Source organism: Micromesistius poutassou (genome assembly GCF_964030765.1).
Source record: "Micromesistius poutassou genome assembly, chromosome: 3".
Classification (NCBI taxonomy): domain Eukaryota; kingdom Metazoa; phylum Chordata; class Actinopteri; order Gadiformes; family Gadidae; genus Micromesistius; species Micromesistius poutassou.
This window is the reverse complement of record NC_140273.1, coordinates 13,083,661-13,108,323: the sequence shown is the minus strand read 5'-3', so window position 1 is coordinate 13,108,323 and position 24,663 is coordinate 13,083,661. Positions and strand designations below refer to the sequence as shown.

The 24,663-nt window shown below is 43.6% G+C and overlaps 1 protein-coding gene across 1 annotated transcript in view; it reads left to right on the top strand.

Annotated features, from left to right (window-relative positions):
* inpp4b (inositol polyphosphate-4-phosphatase type II B) overlaps nucleotides 1–24,663 on the top strand; it is a 114,812-nt gene that overhangs the window by 37,362 nt on the left and 52,787 nt on the right. Inside the window, exons 4-6 of the mRNA XM_084465652.1 lie at nucleotides 15,673–15,784; nucleotides 21,315–21,384; nucleotides 24,212–24,359. Coding sequence (XP_084321778.1) covers nucleotides 15,673–15,784; nucleotides 21,315–21,384; nucleotides 24,212–24,359 — 330 coding nt within the window. The remainder of the gene's footprint in view (nucleotides 1–15,672; nucleotides 15,785–21,314; nucleotides 21,385–24,211; nucleotides 24,360–24,663) is intronic.

Here is a 24,663-nt window from a genome sequence, read left to right as displayed (position 1 = left end):
TAGAGGACAGAATCCCAACAATACACAGCTTTATCGTAAGAATCAAAGTATGCCTTCGTCTTCATTCTTCATTCATTCATTCATATGTATGTAGCTTTCTTCATATTTATCTGGCTTTGCGGGCAGGTTAGTCTAGCCGTAAGGGTGTTTGACTCCGAAGTTCAGGGTTTAAACCGCAGTATCTAACTATAACTACCACACTAACAGCTCATAAACACTTTGAATTCAAGTTTCTGCTCAATTACTGAACAGTACATAGGGAAAACATATGTACAATGAGAGTCTCTCTCTAGCCTTCAACTGTGATCCCTTCTCTTGTGCAGACTTTCAACAGTATGCATACAATGGCAATGCAGAATATTACAGCATAAGAGAAACAGTTGTCTCTTTTCCACAATCCCTCGCTTCATCATCACCACTAAAAGGACTACGGCTCTCCAGTGGGCAAATACTTACCAGAGTATACTACAGCCTCGCAAAAAATTGTAGTTGGGAATGAAAGTGTAGCATTCGTAACAAGTGCCTTCTTGAGATGCCTTGAATACATATCAAGTCATTATTGGTTCTTGTAACATCTCGCTGTGGATAGTTCTTTATTTATGAGATTTTAACATCAAGCTGTGATATTGGCTAAATCTTCAACCGCACATGCTCGGACTATAAGTAGAACATCAAAACATCTTAAAGAGATAAAAGCATACGAAATAGTCTTGCAGTATAGGATAATATCAGGCCTCTCCCCAGGAGTCTTCTAAATGGTGGTGCAAGCTCTCCTTCCCGCTCATGCAAAGCAGTCGGGAGGACAAGGGGGGGCACAAGGGTTGAAACAAGGGAAAAATATATCAGAATGCTTAGGTAATAGACTCCATTTGCAATTATAATTTATTTTGCCGCTCCATCATCCAGAATAGTGCATGTTTGCCTTTTCTTCACGTGCTCTAGAATAGGGCTTGTGCTGCAGTGCAATTTCATTAAAACTTTGCTCAAACTACAAATCATAGCGCCATCCATCGCCACCCATTATATTAAACACAGAGCAAGACCTAAAATTGAATCTTCTGATGCGTCTGGTCCTTTGTAGCCACGGGTGGTTGGGTTCACTCACCCGCCCCCCAGCCCTGTGGATGTAGCTTTGCCGTGACCGAGTTGGACTCTGACAGAGAGTGCATCCGAAAGCCACTGACTTTCACCACACAGCACTTACTTATGATATTGTAGTTTTGCTTTTTGAAGCAAAAAATAATAATTTAACCATTTCTGAAATTAACCCTAACGACAAACGGTTACACAGTAGCTGAAAGGAGCATGGAGGCGCAGCGCCACTGTAACATTCTCTGGGGAGAACCTTGAATATGATATTTACTTCTTCATTCAAGATGGGACATTCATGCTTTGACATGTGTGGGTTTGCTTCCAACTTGATGGTACGTGATCAGTTCTTTGAAAGCCTGACCTAGTACCACAAAATAGATAAAAAATGATCCTACATGTCATACACAAAAACTGTAAGCTAAACAACAATTCCACAAATGTGATTAGCAACAAGCAAACAGCAACTACGAATGGATAGTGTTGGATTTTTCTTCAAGCAATAGGGAGTTTGTAGGATAAAGGGTTTATTCTAACCTCTTCCTTTGGCGGAAACTTCTTTATCAGGTGTCCCTGTGTCAGTGGTCCCTGACAACCCAAGGCTGCAAACCCTAATTCCTCCTGTCCTCGTTGCCAATCCATGGTTAAACAAAACCATCTTCCGATTCCACAAAGGATTAGATGTGGTTTGAATTTTATGAACACCAAAACAATCATGTTACAGAACAATGAAGAACATCGGCCATGCAAAACAAATCATACATATTTAGGAAAACAAGAATAAATGCATAGTTATACAATATTCGACTAAAAGTGTAAAACCAGGTCTTTCATACACATTAACAAAAGAACCAGTTGGTCTTCAAAGCCAACGCCTGGCTAGACATCTCAACAGCCATCCCTTAAGACGCATATGCTTTATTTTCACTTTTCCAACAGACAACGTGTGTATAATGGACATATATAATATAGTATAATTAAATAGAGCGAATGGGAACTTCAACACACAGTGGTGAATAAACATAGAGGCCAACGTGACTGGCCATATCTTCCACCGTTGTGACAGTATCTCAGTATCTCATCTCCTCTCCAATGTGCATAAATAAAGGAGAAAATGAGGGAAATGTGGTGTTGGGAGCCAAAGACAGAGAGCTTACTTCAATAAATCTGCCCAGTCGTTTGGCTCGGCCGGTCTAGAGGGGAGCAACTCATGCCAAGTCCTTGTCCAAATGATGGGAAGATGTAAATGAGGACAAAAATGGCAAGGAAAGGAGAGAAAGCAAAAGAGAGCAGTTGTCTCGTTGTATTGGGCAGTGTTGTTATATTCTTATTTTCTTGTTTCTGTTTTATTAAGGACAAAGAGGTACTGCTTTGTTGTTTCTGTGACTTGAAAATTGCGAGACAATCTCAGAAATAAGGGCTTGTGTGTTTTCATTGAAGAGAACCTTTAACAACCTCACATCAACCACATCTATGGGGAGATGTGTTTGCAAGTATATTCTTACTGTTATATACAGTGTAACCAGTTTTTGCTGTGGCATAGAGAAGTTAAATAAAAGTAGCACAACTACAAATTCAATCGTGCATGAGAAAGTTGCAGTTATTCAAGATAACAATGAAATGGTCTATTAAAAATGAATCGAAGACTAACCTTTTCAAAAACATTATCAACGCTACATATCATCAAGAGTCATTTTGTATGGATGTCAACACTTCTGCTTATTCAGTTATTCCATGGGGTTACCTAGCCGAAAGGTACTGGGTTTGATTCCAAATGTCCACAACCTTGATGTAGGTTTCCTTGAGCTTGGATATGAGTTTGAATTCACTGTAAGTCTCTGTGGTTAAATGGGTTACCAAATGTCTAAATAGTAGTAAATTATATACTGTTTCAAACTGGAATATAAATCCTAAACAATTATTGAATGGTAATTAGCTTTGTATTGGACAGTTTAAATCAAACAGTGCTTTGGTGCTAACAACCCTGTAAACAGAACTGACCAACGTGCCACTACAAGTCTCCTGGGCGCTAAACCAGCCAGGCATGCTGCTGTATCTGTTGTGTAATGCATCTGCCTGTTAGCATTACAAGGGGTACTTCACGTTGACTTGTAGTGTCGACACAGTTCAGATGATCTCACTTGTGTTGTATGAACATGCGGAAATGCCACTTGGGTGCGTGGCCATTAATAATGAGATGGAATGAATTTATATGCGTTGTGTGGTGTCTGACGGCCCTGCACAACAGGGTTTGTGTTGGGAAAACTCCAGTGATTCCCTGTATGAAAAACATGCATTTAAGGTAGCCAAGTGAGTGCATTTGAATATCTATTAGGTGGTGCAAGTGTGAGATGAATGTGATTGATTGGATTATGCAAAGATGTTACAGTATTATTGGTTGAAATTATAAGCCTGCCAGTGTGGTCATTCTATTCTAAACAATGTTTCATTTGGTTTAAATTTCAAATAGATTCAGATAAATCCCTGAATTTTTGACTTATAGCTAAGAAGGTGAAACAGTATATTTTCACTTAAACCTAAATCAACATCTATTTCTTTATTAACGGTGCAGCTACAGTCTGAGTTGTGGAGAGCTATTGCCATCCATTTAAACTAACCCCAGCCATGGTTTTCTGGTTAAACAGCAACAACAAGTTATTGATTGTGGGTCAGTAAGACAACACTGGAAGTCTTCAGCGATCAAACAAAATGTATCTCAGACAGCAGCAGGCCTTTGGTCCGGAAGTGAAACCAGGGATTACTGGCTGCTTTTATGGAAACCATTTCTGTTGCCAGTTTCAAGAGTGCATGAAATAGATTAATGAGTAAAGCTTTTTATCATTTAGCTTTCTAATGCTAGCCGATTAAAAAAGTGTGACCAACAGAATTTCAGAGTGCCATTGTCACTTTTGACAGATCAGTCACCAAGTCACCAAAGATGTGTGCAGTTGCCAAGGTGGTAAACTGCTCGGGGGGAGAGGATTAGTACCATGAATTCTAAAGCTATTTGCTTTTTTTACTTAATCCGTGTTGTCTTGTGAGAAACTGCTTGTGCTTTCTCCTCTTACTCATACCTCTCTTTCTCCTGCGTCCGTCTCGCATCTCGGCAACTTTGAGATGGAATCAGGCAGTGATGTATTGGCTGGGGATACAGAGTAGAAACAATCTTTCTCTTGCAATTTGCTTCGCGCTTCCTTACCTGACAACCTAAATATCATTTAACCGCACAGGTTGACAAACCCAGCAGCACCCCTGTCCTTGCTACAATAATCCAGCCTATCACACTTGGGGGATATGTTATGTGTGTGTATATGTGTGCTTGTTTGTGTGTGCTTCCACATGCATTTGTGTGAGTTTGTGCGTGTGTGTGCCTATTGCAGCAGGAGAAGTGGCGTGTAGTTTCCGGGCGATTAGGTGTGCATGATTCCTCTGAACTGAAAAATATAAAACCTTCTCTGGATTCATCAGTTTCCAGAGACATCCCCATCCCCTCTCCTGCCAGCCAGAATCAATGGAGGAGCAACAGTGCAACAATGGCTTACTGTCTGCTTACATCAGCACAGAAGTTCACGCCGTGAATTACAATTACAATTAGTCTCAATTTGCCATAGCTTGCAGATTCACGCGCTCATAAGAGGTGCATGATTGCACACGTATGTGCTTTTGCACACCCGGACACACACTTCCATCCTCTCTAACGATGGATGTACCACAACATAGATAACAGCTTGTTAGTGTACGCTCCCCTGGGGTGATACCCAACCCTTCCCCTGGTTTCCATTAAGTCTTCTTGGATCTGTTCAACCCCTCCCCTCTAACAACACCCTCCCTATGTAGCTCTACAGGTACCACATACAACCGCCAGCGATGGAAACATCATTAACCACCTAGAACAAGGCAAAACTATTTCTCTTTCTCGCTAGCTTTATATCTTGTCGGGATCTATTTAAGTCGATTTGCGCGTGTTGTATGATTGAGCAGGCCAATTTACCGTGGCAGTGTGGAACCTGCATTGGCACATACACAGTTGAGCTTTCTCCTCATGGTATAGTGTTTAGGGGCTTTGACTCCACTGCCAAACAAGCAAGATGTCTCGGTGCTACCTCCTCATTAGTGACTGGGAAGAATAGCAAAGATTTATTTAGTATGGAACTTATTGTATTGCTACACTTTGGAGACATGTGTCTGCTTGGAATAGACTTCAGGTGAGCATTAACTTCACCTGATTGTATTTAACTGCATGTGGCCCAGCCAGCCTGGTTACATGCCATTTTGCTGTGGTAAGTTTGTCTGGGGGTTAAATTGTAAATGCTGCAGCTGAAGATTGATTCACTATGGGCATCGTGGTTCTAAATGCTAGCTGTGTAGGCAGGGGATGGTCACTCGGTGAACAAGGCCCACAATACCACTGCGGCTACAGGGGGGTTCCTTCGTACAGATAATGCCCATTCCTGTTGTCATAGACACAGACAAATCCTGAGGTCCTCCCCTCTGAAGGGGTTGTGTAAACATGTATGTCCAATGTTTGACCAGAGCCAGAGGACAACCGCTCCGGGGACCCCCATATGGAAGATCTCAGCCCCCCAGGTGGACAGCCCTGTCTTGATACTTGTTCTGCACATAAAGGTCACTAGTGGCGGGCCGCATCAGAATTCGAGCAGTGCCGCATTGGCTAAGTGATAATAATGTTTGAGTATGGGGGCGCACTGGGTAAAGCGCGTACCAGATAGGCTCAGTCCTGAACGCAGCGACCCGGGTTAGAATCCTGCCCGTGGTCATTTGCTGCATGTCCTCCCCTCTATCTCCCATACCTTCCTCTCTATCTCACTCTATATTAAAGCATGAAATTGCAAAATAATAATAATGTTGAAGTATGCACGTACAGTTGTATTCACCGAGGCGTGCTTCTTTGATGTGGATAATCTCTTGGTCCAGTTAAAACGAATTGTACAAAACGAGATTTCATTTTTTTTTTCTGGAACATAGTAAAAACCAAAACTTTGAACCAAAGAAAAGAGCAAACTTTGTGGATAGGTAAGTTGCAGAGTGGCTGAAATATAGAGCCAAATTTGCCAAGCAGGCAAGCATTACATGGTGGTAAAGTAGTATGCTGCGAATGAATGGTTCAACTTTTTTAAAATTAAGCCGTTATTGTGTGCCGAGTACCTTGACAAATTGCATCGCACAGGAGATTGCAAATAACCATCGTAGTCAAATATTACTTAATATTTGACTACGTACATAAAAGAACATTGCACTTTATTTAGAAGCACTGTTTACTGCACCAGAACATTTAATTTCTTTGCAGTCATATAAATGGGTGGTTTAAATTAAGTGATCTGATTGGTTCCCAACTGTTGTATATTGAGCGTATACACACAGCTATGACGCCCGTTCAGTTTACAGAGTTCAGTATCACTCTGCGCCTAACTCTAACTGTTGTTTATTTATATATAAAAGCAATAGCATAGTTCACTGAAGCCTAAAAACATGTTGATTGATGGAGAGGGTGGAAATGTTGTAAAGCAATAGGCACACGGTGAGTGAACTCGATAGTAGGCTAAATTGCCGGCAAACCAAGCTACCGTCTTTAGCCTAGCCTTCTCTCTGAAGGACGCTACAGTGTGTTGCATAGCAACCGCCGTACACTTTGCCGGCAGCCAGGAGGGACTACTTTTTTGTATTCGTTAAAAAAAATGCTTTTCCGACTTTCTAGCTTTTTCAAAATTGAGGGTGTCTATGACTTTCATTTAGCCATATTTACGTAACCGTTTTATAAAAGCAAGTTAAGGGGGCCGACAACGCCCCTTAACTGTGGTATAATGACCGTATACCACTGACTGAAGTGATCTATTGCTTAAATAAACAACCTCAGACCCTTCAAACTACATCAACCACAATTTCCTAAAAAGGCTATCATTTAGAAAGAGTAAATAACACAAACTAAATTCTAAAATACTTCACTATTTCTTTCTATATTTTTCCAACCCCAGGCAGCATTTTAAACTCATGCTAATTCAGGAGTATGACAGATATCAGCCCACAGAATGCTTGAGCCTGCACATCGTTGTTGATGTTGTTGTTGTGTTCTCTGTGTACACACTTTAATGGTTCCAATTTCAGCACAATCCTCTTTGGCAATCCTGTAGGCTTCAATCTTTTCGTATTGAATCTGAGCAATGATACACACGATGAAGACAAGCAAAACTGCACCAGTAGAAGCCGCCACCAGCCCCCCCCCCCCCCCCCCCGAGCAAAAGTGAAAAAGAGAGATGGGTGGTTGTTTGGAACTGTCGTTGCAGATACAGCGTGAGTAGGCTTCTTTCCCCTCTGATACAATTACTGTGTGAGAGCCATCTGTTTTTACGTAAACACACAGGGACACTGGCTTGTCAGCCCGTTCGCAGATTTGTTGAGAAATGATTATGAGGCCTTTATTATGATGATCATGAAGACTCAATAGCAGCGATGCTGGTTACATTTTTCTCTACCTCTCTTTATCGGTACAGCTATCTCTCTTTCTGTTCTGCTCCCCCTCTCTGTTTCTGTCCTTATCTCTCGTCCCCATCTCCATTTATGTAATCTCACTCTATTTATCTCTCTCTTTATCTCTATCTCTCTCGCACTCTCTCTTTTGTAGCGCTCCAACATTTTGTCAATACCCAATACTACTGACTCTTCCTTTCTCTCACTTTATCCCTCTCTCTCTCTTCCTCTCTCTCTTCATGTTTCCCTCCCCCTCTTTCTCTCTATGTTGAGACAATGCAAGTGTCTTGAGACATTGTATGGTATTTTAAAACACAATGTTTAAATATTTTGCAGATGCTTCTTATTTAAGATAGCTTGAGGTTTTGAAAGTATGCTCTTTAAGAGAAAACAAGAGAAATTGTAGAGTGGTGACAATGCCTCGGTATGGTTGCTCCACTCTCTCACTCCTATTATGTTATCTAGAACCAATAATACACACAAACAACACACAGGCTTTCAATAAATTAAGTTGAGTTCCGACTCCATTAGTCCGATGTACTGAAAATCTACAGGTGATATTTCACAGAAGCAAACCACATGTGTGTGTGTGTGTGTGTGTGTGTGTGTGTGTATGTGTGTTTGCGGCAGTGTGTACATGTGAGTGTGTGCACACAACAAATCAAATTATATTTCCCATTGATTGTGAGTTTACGCTCTCCGATCACAGTGTCACACGTGCCTCTGTGTGTCTCTGGTGTGCTCCATAATTACTTGCCAAATAAAGACATGGGGTATACATTATTGAGACGCTGCGACGGGTGGATCTGACACAGTGTTAGCTCCCATCCAAAACCCCAGGCCACATTACCGTCTCACAAATTGCCTCTCTCTAACACGCGTCTGGCGCCATGCGATTTAAGCAGTGGCTGTCAGGTCTCCAGGGTAACACAACCGCCCGCAGTAACATGTGGTTTTAATGTTTCTATCATTTGTCAATGTTGTTTTTGTTGTTCTAGGGTTGAGTTCCTTTCTAAGCGAAAAGCTCTTCTACATTCACGTCATTGAATTGTGTATGATGCGTATGATGTACTGTAGTTAATCCGAAGGCCTCTAACAGTCCATATCCAGTCTTCACTGTGTCAGCATCGCTGCTATTCCAGCCTGAAAGGCCCCAGATAGTACACTGCAGCGATAACACACATAATACTCTGTAAATATATATCCAGTCTCCCAGTATGCCCTCTATTCACATGAGAATAATTACCTGTGACCTTTCACGTGCTTAAACACCACCGTCCACTGCATTCCCCGCTAAGTGATGAATAACAACTGAAGGAAGATGACCCAATTTGGCCTAGTTTGTGCAGTGTAACACACATATATTTTTCACATCGTTACTCTCTTCACTTATGAAGGCAAGTCAGAGTGAATTGTACATGAAGCCTAAACGCGGCCTTTGTTTCATCAGGAGGAATCGAGAGCAGGGTTCTTTATTAGGGAAACGCGGTGGCGCGAGACTTGCACACAGGCCAAGTGAGTGTGTGCACGCCACGTGCGCGCGGGTCCTCCTGGCTGCTTGAACAATACCAGTAGTGATGTCACATTGATGGAGCCCCGGCGTCCAGCCCTCCCCACCACCCGGACCCCTTCCTCAGTTGCAAATGGACCAAATGGTTAACGCTGAGTCACACTCCTGCACGTATTCACTTCCACTCTGCCCCACCTCCGCCCACCCCACCTCCACTACGGCCCTCGTGCTGCTGTAGCAACCGTCCTCCATCCATCTCCCATCTGTCACTGTTCTTAGCTCCGTCCCACCTTTTATATAGGTCAACTATCCCGACCTCAGTTTACAGCCTGACGTGTCATTGGTTACTGTTGTTGTTCATTGTTTGTGTCCGCCTGCCTCGGTTCCTCACTTTTATGATGCATGCGGACACAGTACATATTTCCCTGTTGCGAGGTGTTGGATGATAGGTTGTCGTCCCAGAGGCGCTGGGTGTTCTGAGGACATGTTGCACGGTGTGGGGTGTGAAAGCAGATGCAGATGGTGCGTGTCTCACACCTGAAGTGTGGGCCTCTAATGAGGGGCCGGTGGTGACTGGCTGGGCTGCTGTGGCCCTGCTGGTTCCCCTGTCAGTAGCCTGCCTCTCTGCCTGCTTCTTGTGGAGGAACACACCTGACAACAGCAGCACTGCAGGAGAAGTTTCCTTTTGTGTGTGTGTGTGTGTGTGTGTGTGTGTGTGTGTGTGTGTGTCTGTGTCTGTGTCTGTGTGTGTGTGTGTGTGTGTGTTGAAGAACGAGGGAGAACGTGTGTGTTTGTGTGGGTGTGTGGGTGTGTGTGCATGTAACAATGTGCATTTATGAATAAGTGTGTGTGTGTGTGTGTGTGAGAGAGAGAGCATGTGTGTGCGACTGTAAAAATGGGTTAGTGTTTGTGTGCGTGTGTGAATGAGAGTGTAAGAAGCAATCTGTTGAGTTCACCATGAAATGGCACAGCCTATCTTGAATGCTCAGATATTGTAAAAATATTTTAGAGCTGTTAAGTATTTTCCCCTCTGGCCCTGATGGGTTTCTATTGAGATCTGCAAAGATCTCAATAGTCATATGTTTTATGACATTGTAGTGACTGCTTTAAACCGACGTCAGCAGCTGGAAAGAGTCTCTCTGACACCAATTGTATCTCTACAGTTCCCTGACTAAAAATAGGTCAAAGTAAAACATTTCTTGATGAAGTTTTCTATGAAGTCTCTGTTGGTGAAGTGTATGTACTCAAGATAGAGTATTATGGAGCCAGCTTGCCTCATTTCAGCCTGACCTGTGATGTAGTACAAGTGGGTGTGAGTGTGAAAGTCGCATCGGCAACGTCTAACAACAGTGGTTCCATCAGCAGTACTACTTGCATTGGTGCAGTTCCTATCTCTTTTTAAAGTTAGGTTGGCCAGTGCTTCCTGATGATATACTGCCCTTCTATAGCTTCCTCTTTTGGACGGCAAACAGTGTGTCCAGAAAAAACCTCTGTCTGATGTAGAAGTCACCTTCTCTTGTGTGACAATTATCATGGTAACACTGGGGAGTACTGTTTTCAGATCATACATAAGTAGAATAACTGGAGGCAACCATTAGTTAGAAAAATAACCATTGTTTGTGTCCAAGCACGCAATGCTTTTGTAAAAAATGCCTCTGAATGTTCTTTACATCTTGCAAAGATAGTTATATGGTGTCTCAGATTATTCTGTGTATATATTTTGAATGGGCTTTCTGTGCCTTTATGGGAGCCTTGTGAGACTATCAAAGTATTCAAGTTTTGGTTTCACTATGAATATCAGTCTGGCCTTGGCTGGGCAGCAATTGATTTCCAAATATGGCTGCAGCCTTAAACTCCAGCGATTCAGAGGGACCCTCTGCTGACCCTCTCCCTCTCTGACCCTCCCTTCACTCTTTATGACTCTGTTGAAAGCAAAGACACATTCTTATCTGAGAAAAGCCCCCTGTGCAGATTTCTGTTATTCTTTTAAATGGGACATATTATGAAAACAACACTTTTCCTGGGATTTGGGGGGTTGTTTTGGGTCTCTGGTGCTGCCACACGCATACAAACTTTGAAATTAGTCTGTACATGCTTTTTTGAGTGAGATATGCATTTCTGAAAGTACCCCGTCTACTACGAGCGAGTCAGTTTAGGCGCCCCCTCCTATGTAGGAGGAGGGCACATTTGCATATTACTACCCACTTCCCCATCCCCCTCCAATCAGAGCATAGATATGATTTTGTGGACCAGCGGACGAGCGTTGAGCGGAGATGTTCGCGCATTTCAGAAGCAGGGAAATTCCATACAAAAATAGATGTGACTACCTGGCAGGGAGTCCGCCGGAGCTGCCGGACTGCCGCCGAGCACAATCCCTTTCTCCTCCATGTCGCAGTTCAATCTTGACAGAGAGTCAAAGCCAAAGTTCCTTTCCCCCAATTCTTCTCAACCATGACCGAGATAACCCCCACTACGAGTCTTTACTTGTTGTGGAAGTACCAGAGACGTCAGACGCAGTCTTTATGATTCATAATATCATCCGAGGCGCACATAGCTTTTGGCCGTGATATTAGATATTATATTATATAGATACCTATAATATTATTAGGGACCGAGCAGGGAACCTGCAAGGAACCTCTTGAAATTATTAGTTATTATTATTATTATAATTATATTATATATTATATAGATATAGAGCTCCGGGAGTCCAGCTTATTGGTCAATGGGCAGCAGCTCTATATATTATATATTTGCATTATAGCTACAGACACCAGAAACAGCACATTCTGAAGGGACTGAAACAGAGAGGAATAGCGGTAGGCAAGATTTTTTTTCCCTAAAAACTATTTCCAGCAAACAGCTTCAAAAACATGTTTTCTGGAACTCATATACTATGTTTACTTGTTGGGAAAACAGCATAATATGTCACCTTTAACATTGTTGTTCAATCTGTTTTGGCTGAAAAACAGTTGCTACACTATCCTTGGGCGCCACCATTACTTTTTTAATTTGGCAGACTGGGGCGCTCCTTGTTCGACACAAACTAAAACCCCATGAATCCCATTGAAAGAGAGGGTTGTTCAATGGGATCCAGGCCAGACAGAAACATAATGTGAACGTGGATCAGGAAGGTCTCACGAGGCTGCTTGTACGGATGGAACAGTGAAGACGGACCAGACAATGGGATGCTCGAATGAAGCGCAAGACTGCAGATGGAACATGGGTCACGGCTAGCGCTTTAGTGTGGGACGCCAACGATCCTCCCGTCTCTGTCCAGAACCTCAGGAGATACCGTGAAGAGAGTCAGTTCCAGTGCCGCCCTTGGGCGCCAGGACTCTCACGCCCGCTGACGTGTGGCACACGAGGGAATGGCGTGGTTGTGTAAACGGCGGGATGGGATTTTAAATGGAGATCAGCTTTTTAAATAGAACGTTGCCTCCTTGATAAAATGTCCCCTTTTCAGCTGTGCCAAATTCGGGGCGACTGAAGATTTTAAGCACATTATTTTTGTCACTTTAACAAAGCTGTCTGATTAAGTGTTGTCATAAAAGTAATCCTGGGCCAATTGGATTTATGGAAGGATGAGATCTCAGGCAAGGAGCAATCTGCAGATTTGTGCCCACGCCAGCTCCAACAGACGGGGAAAGGCACGGAGAGAGACGGGGGGGGTGGGGGGTGGGGGGGTCATGACATCGATGGAGGAGTGCAGTAGATTTTTTTTAAACCAAAATATATATATTGATATTCAATATGAGTTGCGCAGTTTCTTATTAGCACTGTGGGGGCAAAAAAGACACACAGCTTTAATATATCAAAACTATTCATAGGTCCCAAAAGCATGAATCAATAATCTGTGACACACAAGCATCCACAGCTATATACTGTGGAGGTTGGTATTAGCACTGTAGATATAGTTATAGGTATAGCTATATGATAACTCATATTGTATGGGTATAATAACTGGTAGATCCGTAACAGGCAGCATTCCTCTCTCTCTCTCCAATGCATAAATCATTTATCTATGAGAGATTTTCTACAGATGTCCTCGTGGTCGCTTCCAGTTGGGAACTTTCATTAGTGGATGGACCCAGACAATCTGAAGAGTAGCCGGTCCGAGCTACAAGAACCGTTTGCCTCGAGAAGACTAAACACTAAATGTGATGCATGTTAATCTCCTCTCTTGCTCTCTCTCTCTCTCTCTCTCTCCCTCCATTATGTGTAAGGCGACTGTCAGCTCACACTGTTTTTTCAAAGTCAGGGTGACTTTCTTCTACTGCACCCCAGTACTCAGCAGAGAGAGAGATAAACAGCGAGTGGGAGAGAGAGTGAGGAGGAGGATGAGAGAAGCGAGAGAAGAGAGAGGAGGGGAGAGGGATGGATGGAGAGATGGAGAGAGAGGGAGAGAGGGAGACAGGAACAGAGAGAAAAGGCAGATGATGGTGATGTGGGATGAAGGATAAGGGGGAGGGGGGGCAGTGTGGAGGAGCAAACGCTGAGACAGGTGTCTAGCAAGGGACATTAATTTGATTTATAATCCAGCCAACATTACTTCCCTTGCTCTGGGACTGTTGTAAGACACAGTTAAACTTACACTGTCCCAACTGCACTGGCTTTTTTCTTTTGCCTTTTCTATTTTTTTTTACCCCGGCTCCATCCCTCCCTTATTCCCCATCCTCTCCTCCAGTGCTCCGGATGGATCTCCTTTTCCCTCTGCACCTATTCTCCCACCTCGCCTTCCCCTGGGGGAAGTCATCAAACTAACTCCCTCCTCCCCCTCTTCCAAGCAGAGATGGCTTGGCCTTCAAATTCTCCTCACTCCCTCCCCTCCTGACTGGCCTGCCGTTTTCTAAGACTCTGCCAAGCTTTCTACTCCTTATATCTCTCTTATTCTCTCTCTCTCTCTCTCTCTCTCTCTCTCTCTCTCTCTCTCTCTCTCTCTCTCTCTCTCTCTCTCTCTCTCTCTAGCTCTCTCTCCCTGAACCATTAGCTGGCCCTTGGACATGGCATAATTTCTGTCAGCGTGGAGTGAAAGTGAGTGCATTACAGATAGCTCTATTTCAGCGGGTCCAACTGGCTCCTGCCTTGTCCAGGGATCATTATTCTTCATTTTGAGGATGTCTGTCTTTCAGCCAATACTATAGATTTTCTATTACCTCCTTAATCATAGCAACGTCATTGGTTAAGAGATTGTTGGCCACTTCCCTAATATCGAAATGTGGCCTTTTTATGGAGAACCTACACGGATAATTTGGCATCATTTTCCTCCTGATATATATTTCCTCCTGATATAGGTATAGTTTTTATGGAGGCCCTTTACACTTAGCATTAGCATCAGCACCTGCTATAATAGTGGTTACCAAGAGGAGGACTTAGCATTAGCAAGTTAGCATTGCAAGCCTACGTGGATGAGATTATATCATTAGCATTATCTTCCTGTGGATTTCCCTGTGGATTTCATCCTGTTGGTTTTCCTCATTGTGGCCGAGCCGTGCTGTGAGAGGGGGTAATGCGTTCGTGATGCATCGATGATGGTCCCCATTTTGTCTCTGGCATTCCACCGGTGGTTTGCTTGTCGCCACAGGGAGCGAAGGGGGGGGGGGGGGGGGGGATATTCTACCCAGGAACAGTGTTTTTTAACAGAAAAAGGATTTGCCATGGGTACAAAAAACACAGCGCATATGTACGAATATCTTCCTTCTATTACTCTTTTATGCGCACAAAGTTCCAAAGAAAATAAATCTAAAAAGAAATGCAATTAACATAATTAGGGAAGCTGCGTCTGTTTCAGCACACATGTAAATGGATCCATTTAAACACAGCTTGTCGACACTGGAAAAGGGGCACTGAGTTTAGCAGATAGCGTCAGCCAACAACTCAACCCACGGTTGTGTTAATTACCCTAAGGTGATATCGTCGCAGTTAAATGCTGAAGCCTTTAGATTTGCTACAACAAGAATGTTTCTAACCAGACGGTAACTGTCAAAGGACACAAAATGTGTGTCATATTAAGTCGTGTGCCTTTTGACATCAGCTCAGGGGAGATTACAACCAGACTCCCGCAGGTGAGATATGGAAATTCCATGTCAAGCTACATAGTAGTCAAAACAATACAAACATACAATACAAAAAAGCCATTAATACCTCATCAAAGAGCAGTAGGCATATTTAGATTTGTTAATAGTCAATTTAGTAGCTTAGTTAATATTAATTTAATTATACGCCCACCATTGGTTGGTTGGTATGCTATTTACTGTGTGTTGGTCTGTGTGTGTGTGTGTGTGTGTGTGTGTGTGTGTGTGTGTGTGTGTGTGTGTTTACTACTGTATACACATGTATGTAATGTACACGTATGTATGTGATGGAACATTTTTCCCCCACGATGCATCAGAGCTTTTCATATGCAACTCATGGGGCTGTTGAGGGGGCTCGGGTCTACCAGGACCCAGGTTTTCACTGTTTGATTGGCATATACTGTGCCGCGAGGCGGAGAAGCCAGTATCTAATAATTCCCACTATTCTATTTGTTTTTCCTACTAAAAAAGATGGATTCATTTTAATATTCTCTTGCTCTCTCTCTCTTGCTGCAGGTCCTCGGATGGTGTGTGTGCGGGGGGCTCGGTGGTGGTGAGTCGTCTGAGGGTGGGGGAGATGGAGGAGGTGGATATGGACCACATCACCACAGATGCCCCGGTGCAGAAGGTGAGGCGGGGTGGGGGACAGAGAGGGAGAGGGAACTCTGTGCATATTCGTTTCTGTGTGTGTGTGTGTGTGTGTGTGTGTGTGTGTGTGTGTGTGTGTGTGTGTGTGTGTGTCTCTGCCCCACTCCTGGTGCTAATGCTTATAGGATTAGTCTGTTACTGCTCAAGTAGCCTTGCTGAGATTAAATAAAACTTCAGCCAAGCCCAAGGGTATTGTGTTTGTGTGTGTGTGTGTGCATGTGTTTGGGTGGGAGTGTGTGTGTCTGGGTGTTGGTGTTGGTGGTGTCTGGGTGTGTGTGCATGTGTGGGAGTGTTTGTGTATGTTCTTATTGTGTATGAAAGTGCCTGTATGTGTGTATCTTTGTGTGCATGCAAAATGTATGTTCTTATTGGGTTGTGTGTGTGTGTGTGTGTGTGTGTGTGTGTGTGTGTGTGTGTGTGTGTGTGTGTGTGTGTGTGTGTGTGTGTAAATGAATATGTGTGTGTCTCTGCGTTTCTATCTTTCAGACTGCATAATTACAACGAGTAATCAATTTATGGCCATAAATTCATGAATCACTTCCTGTGTTCGTGCACAATGAAAAATCCTCCAAGAAGAAGAAGAGGCCACGCAAAAAAGTTTTTGAGAGAGAGAGAGATATCCAGCCCTGCTAGTACTGTGTGCATGTAACAGCCTTGCAACTGTCAGAGTGCTGTGGTAATGTGGCCAAGCAGCAGATATATCCTGTCCATCAGGTCCATTCTTCCCTTCCTAATCCCCTTCTATACTGTTCACACTGCTGAGCTCCACTCTTCATGGCAACAGAGAGAGAGACAGAGAGAGAAAGAGAGAGCAGGAGGGAGCGAGAGAGGGAGGGAGAAAGAGAAATAATGAGGGGAGGGAGGGAGAGGGAGAGAAGGAACAAGAGAGAGGCATGAATAAAGAGAGTAGGAAAGAATGAACAAGAAAGAGAGAGGCGTAAATAGAGAGGGAGCGAGAGAAGGGAGAAGAGAGAGAGAGAGGCATAAAGAGGGGTAGAGGGATTGAGCAGATCTGAGCACTGTGTGTTCCTACGCTAGATTGACGGCAGCCTGACGATTGAACCATCCACATGGGATGCTGCCTGACAAGCAACAAAGTTGTATGTACTCACATTTCTCTTCAGATTCCCCATATTTCTCTGTGGAATCCCTTTGGTGTAATGAAGAAGTACGGTGATTGTAGTCACAAGGGGTACGTAGAACCTAGGAGGTGCTGTTTTTAGAGTTTAATTCTCTCTCTCTCTCTCTCTCTCTCTCTCTCTCTCTCTCTCTCTCTCTCTCTCTCTGCTGTGGAGGTTTTAGGTTTATTAGTACTGTTGGTGCAAAATAAATGCTTAGATATCATAACTGATATATAAATAAGTTGAATAACTCATAAGCAGAAATCAATTATGCGTTACATATATTGACCTATATACTACACGTTTGCACATGGTTTCAAACCTTTACAGAAGACGGATAGAAGCCTCTTTTGCAATAGTGACCTGATAGCTTTAAAATCAAGAGAGAATCACACATTTAATACTTAATGGTATTATCATTAGAAGGATCAATGATGAATAAATGGATAGATATTTGGCAGACTCTTCAAACAATCTACCATTTTGGTTGTGCAGTCCAATGAGTTAGTAATGTTGATGTGTTGAATGTGTGTGCAGTATATGGTGTTGTGTTTATGACTCTCTTGCATGGATGAGTGACACTAGCCCTGCCCTCCTGATGCTGGTTATGGGATGTTCCCTGCTACGCTCTCCACTGTGTCCCCCACAATCTGGCCACCCCAGCCTGATGAGTGTGTTTGTGTGCATGTCTATGTGTGCATATGTGTGGATATGTGTTTGTGTGTGTGTTAGTGTCGGGGTGTTAGTGTGTATGTGTGTGTGCGTGTTTGTGTGTGTATGTCTGTGTGTGTGTGTGTGTCTGTTTGAGTGTGGGATTATGTGCACCTCCAGAAGAGGATGGAGCCAGTAGGGTGCCTCATTACTTCTGCAGCCGATGATGAAGGTCCGTTTGACCCCATAAAGGAGTAGACGGGTATAAAACAAGACAGACTTCAGGGGCTTCCTGATCATGTCTGTTTACTCATTGTGGCCATCAAAGAGCCATCACTGACGCCGTTCCCTGCCAAGAAACACAGCCAGAGAGAGGTTTTGTCTGCCTCCAGCTGTGGGCTCTGACCGTCCTGTATCGTTTTCACTTCAAGGGCAAGGCTTGTTTGCTAATTGCTCATTTCTTGCAGCAAGTGTAGTTTCCCCTTTGATGTGAATCGGTTGTTTCTGTGTGTCTGCAGTTGTGTGAGACAGTGTTTTCTGAGTGCTAATTTCTAGTGTCATATCCTGACGTTTGTGTGTGTGAATATTTTTGTATCTGCATGTGTTTGTGTGTCTTTGTACATGTGTGGCTATGTGTTGTGTATAGTGGATGTAGGGTCTCGTTGGAGGTGTGCATCCGATTCCAGACCAGCTTACCAAGCTCGAGGGAGTGATAGATCACCTCACCATCATTAGTAACCCATTTTTCCGGGGACAGGTTTAGACAGAGAGAGACGCATGGCAGCTGTTAAACTGTGTTAAACAGTCCGTCACGCTGGCCACAGATGACACAGATAGATGGAGACAGATTGTTGCCTGTCACCATTACTTCGATGACCAAGCTGGCCTCAGTGATGGAGGAACGCTCAGCATCAATAATGGTAGACTGCCTTTATGTAGCGATTTTAAAAGCAGGGGCCACTCAATTCCGTTTACAATTACTGCCTCACAATCACCTGTTCATACACCAGCCGCGGTGTCAACCGGATTAGGGAACAGGCAGCTCGCAGGAGCAGTCAGGGGAAACCGGGACTCTTCAAGTCTTTCCGCCGGGGATTGAACCAGCGACCATCTGGTTGCCAGATTGTTGCCAGACATTCTGAGCTACTGCCGCCCGATGTCTAACAACGACAGATGTATCGGCAGAGTGCCAACGTCTGTTCCTTACACGACTTAGTAAAGGAACTATAGAGGTACTCTGCTTCATAATGCATCCATTGATTCGGTTTATTTGATTATATTTTAGTACTTAATATGGGATGCTTAAAAGTCCCCTATCGTAGATCATAAATTGCTTTTTTCTCACTTTGGGGGTGATGTGCAATACATCAACCTGTTGAGAAAATCAATTCCTTGTTGCTGTTTGGTGGGATCAATAGCGTTTTCAATATCCCTCCTCCAAGGAGTGATTTATATTGACACAGAGTGGGAAGCACCGGGTGCTGATTTCATTTGAGTTTGCTGGATATGGTCACGACATTCACACCCAAAGTCAGTAAAGATGGAAAAACAATACAATGGCTTCTTCTCGTGACAACTTCTCCTGACTGTAAAAGAGACAGAGCGTAGATAATGGCTATGAAGTTCAACTACCTGCTGAACGTTACTGGGTTTGATCCCCCATGTCGACAGTCTAACCTGTAGGCACCCTCAGGCAAGATGCCTCTATCCTCCCTGCTACTAAGACACTCATAGCTATAATTCAAGTTGCCTTCAAGTAAGCTGCTAGATGACTATTTAATAGTAGTTATTGGTAGTAATGGTATGTAAAAGGTCCCTCCGCTGTTGAGAGCAGCAGTAATCTATTATTTAACCTGCATATTCAAAGTTCCCAGGGTCTACAGAACTACTGATATTGTCATGACAATATCTAAACCCATAGTTATGACCGATTATAAAACGGGTGGCTTAAATCAAGCGATCTGATTGGTTCCCAACTGTTCCCAACTATATTGTGCGTATACACACAGCTATGATGCCCGTTCAGTTTACAGAGTTCAGTATCACTCCGCGCCTAACTTGAACTGGTGTTTATTTATATATAAAAGCAATAGCATAGTTCACTGAAGCCTAAAAATATGTTGATTGCTGGAGAGGGTGGAAATGTTGTAAAGCAATAGGCGATAGGCACAGTGAGTGAACTCGATAGTAAGCTAAATTGCCGGCGAACCAAGCTACCGTCTTTAGCCTAGCCTTCTCTCTGAAGGACGCTACAGTGTGTTGCATAGCAACCGCCGTACACTTTGCAGGCAGCCAGGAGGGACTACTTCTTTTTTGTATTTGTTAAAACCTTAACTGTGGTATAATGAGAACATACCACAGCCTGTCGTGATCTATTGCTTAAATATACAACAGTATTATATAAACATACTCTGTAGTCCAGCCCATGTTGTGGCGGCCCCTTATTAATGCAACTAATTCACAATACATGAAATAAATGTAATTGCCATGCAATACCAGCAGTGATGGTGCTCATAGATCACATTACATTACATTTATTGACACTTTTCTCCAAATCGACTTACAATGCATTCACAAACGAAGATACAACCCAGAAATTGCAAATATCATGCACTTACATAAAGGTTTTTATGAAAACCACATAAGAGTACAATGGACCCTGTGTTGCATCCCATAATACCCCGTCATCATTTCGGAGCTTGGTGTTTTCCTTCTGGAATCCACTGAAGCTTTGGATTTGACTTCCGCTGAAACATTCATGGTTTGAGGATTTGGGGATACATCCCTGGAGCAGATGCCCACCGTATCTGTTGACTTTTGTACGGTGGTGCTGTCCTCTCTCATATTCAACCGTATGATGCACTGAGCCGCAGGCTTCTCCACCTAGAAAAAAATAAACAGCCTGTTTATTCCAAGGTTGAATTTCAGGATGGATGTTGGAGATGGAGAAATGTGATAACGGCCGAACCTTGTAAAAAACAAACAAATCCGGCTTCATTCAACCTCTTTAGTTCAGATGGAGAATACCATTTCTGTTCCCACCGATGACAATAGTGTACATGTGATGACTTTTGTTTGTCTCGCAAGCTGCATTCAGTTCATGATTTATTTTCATGACACTTCCTAAGGATATCTGATTGGCTGATTATACACAATTATAATTTTTCTATAACAAGAGCTTTGCTGTTGTTTAACAGCCTCCCTACCTGACAGCTGAGACACTCTTTTTAACACCTCGCCGTCCCTCTGCTACCACACGCGCACACACGCACACATTGCTGCCGCACGCCATTTGTCAAATATGAAAGGGAGTAGGCAGTTTATTTTGAACTCGCAGGACCCCACAGCTCAACGTCTAGTACTGTTCTATCTACTGCCATGGTGCGTTAATGGGAACTGTTTTAATGGCTTTGTCTGTCTGCCGTAGCGTTGCTTTTGTCGGCTGTTGAGACACCTTGATATTGTTTGTGAGCAGAGATAAGCAGAGGTTGAGAACGCTCAAGTTCTGAAGGATGAGAGGTGTGGGCGTAGCAGACACATGGAGGAGAATCAAAGTAGATATGGATGAAACATCGCCACCATTGAAGTTTCATTTCCATATGTCAATCACTGCCTTATTTTCCTCCACCTGTACCTTGTAAATGAGCTGTTCTGATTGAATGATGCCATTGACTTCAAGACTCTCTCTTTCTGTCTATATCTTTCTCTCTATGTCTCTCTCTCTTCTTCTCTCTCCAGTGTTCCATGGTGTGCGAGTCCTCGTCCCACGCCTGCGTCAACAGAGAAAACTGCCTGGCTACAGGACCTGGTAATACTCCCTAATTGCTCACCTATAATTTGCCTTGTCCATTACCACGGTAACCTCGATGATAAAAAAAACACTCAACATTATCTTTGTTTTATCATTTTAAATGCTCTGTTTCCCCTCCACCTTCCCCCATCATTTGTTTTCCCGCCACAGTTACAGACACAGTAATGACCTCAACGATACCTGAAATAATTCACAAAATTCAATGCACTTAACCTCCAGTAAAAACTTAGCATTTTCCCAATGTCTGGTAATCTTTGAACGTGTATGAAGTTATATTGCAGTGCCCCTAAATAACCCTTGCATGAAACGGGAGTTGTGGTCTCTACAGAGGCTTTTCATTCAATTAAATAATGCAGATTATTGCTGCTTGGGTGAGTTGACCTTGGGAGTTCTTTGTAGAGCTGAAGATAAATACAATGGGAGAGAGAGAAAGAGAAAGAGAGAGATGAGGACGAACAATGGGGGATATGATATTGGTCTGACACTTAGGTAAGCATCCTTTGTTCTAAGTGGAGTGGCAGACGATATCGCCAGCTGTGTTGGACTAATTAGGAAACAATTCCAAAAATACCATATTCATCTCTGGAAACTATGGAGATGGAGAGAGAGAGAAATGTGTCGACTATAGGAGAAGTGTAGATGGCCTTGAGAAAGCAGACCTCCTACAGCTTGGAGGTCCCACAATGAGAATGAATTAGCTTTAATTTTGACTAATTTCTTCCATGACTCTGGGTTTTTTCATCTCTTTGCTCCTCTCGCAACTTTCTTCTTCAAACCATTCCTTGTGTGTGTATTGTCTGTCTGTGTGTGTGTGTGTGTGTGTGTGTGTGTGTTTTTCTCATCTTCTTTCCTCTGCCGGTTGTCATGGTGTCATTGTCATTTCCTCAATCTAAGATTAGCCAGGAAGTGGTGGTTTTTGGTGCGCAGGTACACAGCTGCCAGCCATCAAAACAATCCAACCCCCCCCCCCCCCCACAAGCACACACTCATGCTCTCTCACACACACACACACACACACACACACACACACACACACACACAGGGTAGATTGACTCATGCAATTTAGGGCCCTCTGATTTTTATTATCTTTCCCAAAGGGGGGCTAGGGGTGCGAGCAGCAGCCAGGGAAGCCCAGGCCGAGTGTCTCTGGGTGGTAATTACCTTAAGAGCCGAGGTGAAAGCATGCAGCACTCTGATTGGCTGTCAGATTAGCATGGTCCTAAGAGGGGGGTGGGGGTCACAGGTTAATCTGTTTTCTGTGACGAAGGTGGGAGTCAGCGGCTGTTTGTGTTGCGGTGGGGTCTCTATCCCGGACCCTTTCCATCTGTCCCCTCACTTACCCTCTCACCCGTTTTCTCCTTTCTTCCTTCCTTCTTTCCTTCTTCACTGAGTCTAAGACTGCTCGTCTTTACCGCTAATTTGTTGTGTTGGTGAAACTATCTATGGTCAAACTAGCTATGGCCAGCCAGCATTGATTACATTGTATATTTCATTTGATTAATAAAACATTTATTCTAACCCTGTAGTGTAGGCCAATGCCAGTGCAGAGTTTCCCCCCTGACTTCATGAAGAATTAAGTTCCTAATCTCTTGGGAATGGAACCCCAAACCCTGGCAGTATTATCGTGTGCTCTAGCAGTTGAGCTTGACAGGATAGATAAAGGTATATATATATAAATAGTCATACACAGATGTATTTATTTATTCATAAACAGCTTAGTATTGCAAACACATTGCTTGTTAGAATAGATATTTCCTCAAGGTGTGGTAGTGATGCTGATGGTTTTAACCCAACAAAACATCCACATTTTCAATGTACCCGGAGCAACATTATGTGGCGCCACAGAGGGGAGATTACCAGAGTTTCACCGCGGGTACTTCACCGCTGACTTACTACTGAGTGACTTCCCTTCCTCACTGCAGTAATGAAGAGAGAGAGAGAAGCTGTTAACTCTGCTTGAGGCTCTGCTTTTGCCTTCCCTGCCCTCTGCTGCCAGCATGCAGATAAGAGCATTACAGCTCACACTCTCCATCCTCCGGTCTTCAATTGTTGCCATTAGCCAATCGAAACGGAAAGAGTTTGGACAGAATGCAAACAGGGTCCAATCATAGAGCAGGACGGTATATGAGGGATGTGAGGGGTTTGTAGAGTGCCGTTTGGAAACCCACCGGTTGTAGTCTAAATCCATCACTGTACAACAAACACAGAAAAGAAAATGGTTATGGGGGCCATAACGTGGTAATGTATTTTTGAGTTAATTCCGCGGGGGTGAAGGAAAAGAGTTCAGACCTTTTCCCGGAGGACCAGCAGCACCTTATCTACCTTAGACACACTTATTGATTATAGAATTTCATTTGCCACTTTCCAACGTTCCTTGACAGTTGCGTCCTTGAGTCTCCCCATCCGTGAAAGCTGCTTTGAACGCTCCATTCGCTGTCTTGGAAATGTAAAAAGTTTGAATGTGTTTGTTTTTGTCGATGAGGTCATTTGTTATTGTGGTGTGACATTGGTCTCCGGTTCTTCAGTATTTTTTTAAATTATCCAAATATCCTTCTGTCCCTCTCTCAAATTTTCTCTTGACTCACTCTTCTCACCATCTCACTTTCGGTTTCTCTCTCTCTCTCTCTCTCTCTCTCTCTCTCTCTCTCTCTCTCTCTCTCTCTCTCTTTCCCCCTCACTTTCTCTTTGCCTCGCTCATCCCCACGCTCTCTTTCTTTCCTCCTCTATCTCTCCCTCTCTCCCCCCCCCCCCCCCTCTCTCTCTCTCTCTCTCTCTCTCTCTCTGTCTCTGTCTCTCTCTCTCTGTCTCTCCGTCTCTCTCTCAGTGTTCAAGAACCCTGTGTGCAAGGTGTACAGGTTCCAGACAGTGGACAGCAAGTGGATGCTGGTCCGAGAACAAATGGAGGAATGCACTCTCTCCTTCAGCCTGCCAAAGCAGCTGTTGTCCTTGTACATTCAGGAAGACACGACAAGGTAAGCCGATGCCATCACTCACTCAACTCAGAGTGGCTGGCTGCACTTGACGTTTTGTGCAAATGCAGTTTCCATTCTAACCCCAAACTGTTTTACTATGCCGATGCCGGGGCACAGTTGCTTGTCAATTAGGCTTAGACAGAGGTACTTTTACTTAGTATTCAAAGTTTAACTTGTATCCGCCTGTTGGTTCCTGGCTGATTTTTTATCAAGGTGTGTAACTTCTTGAAGGCACATTTTAAAAGGCATAAATGATTCCCTAAGATTAGCAGCCGTGGTGGGGAAGCTCTGCATTATTCATCTG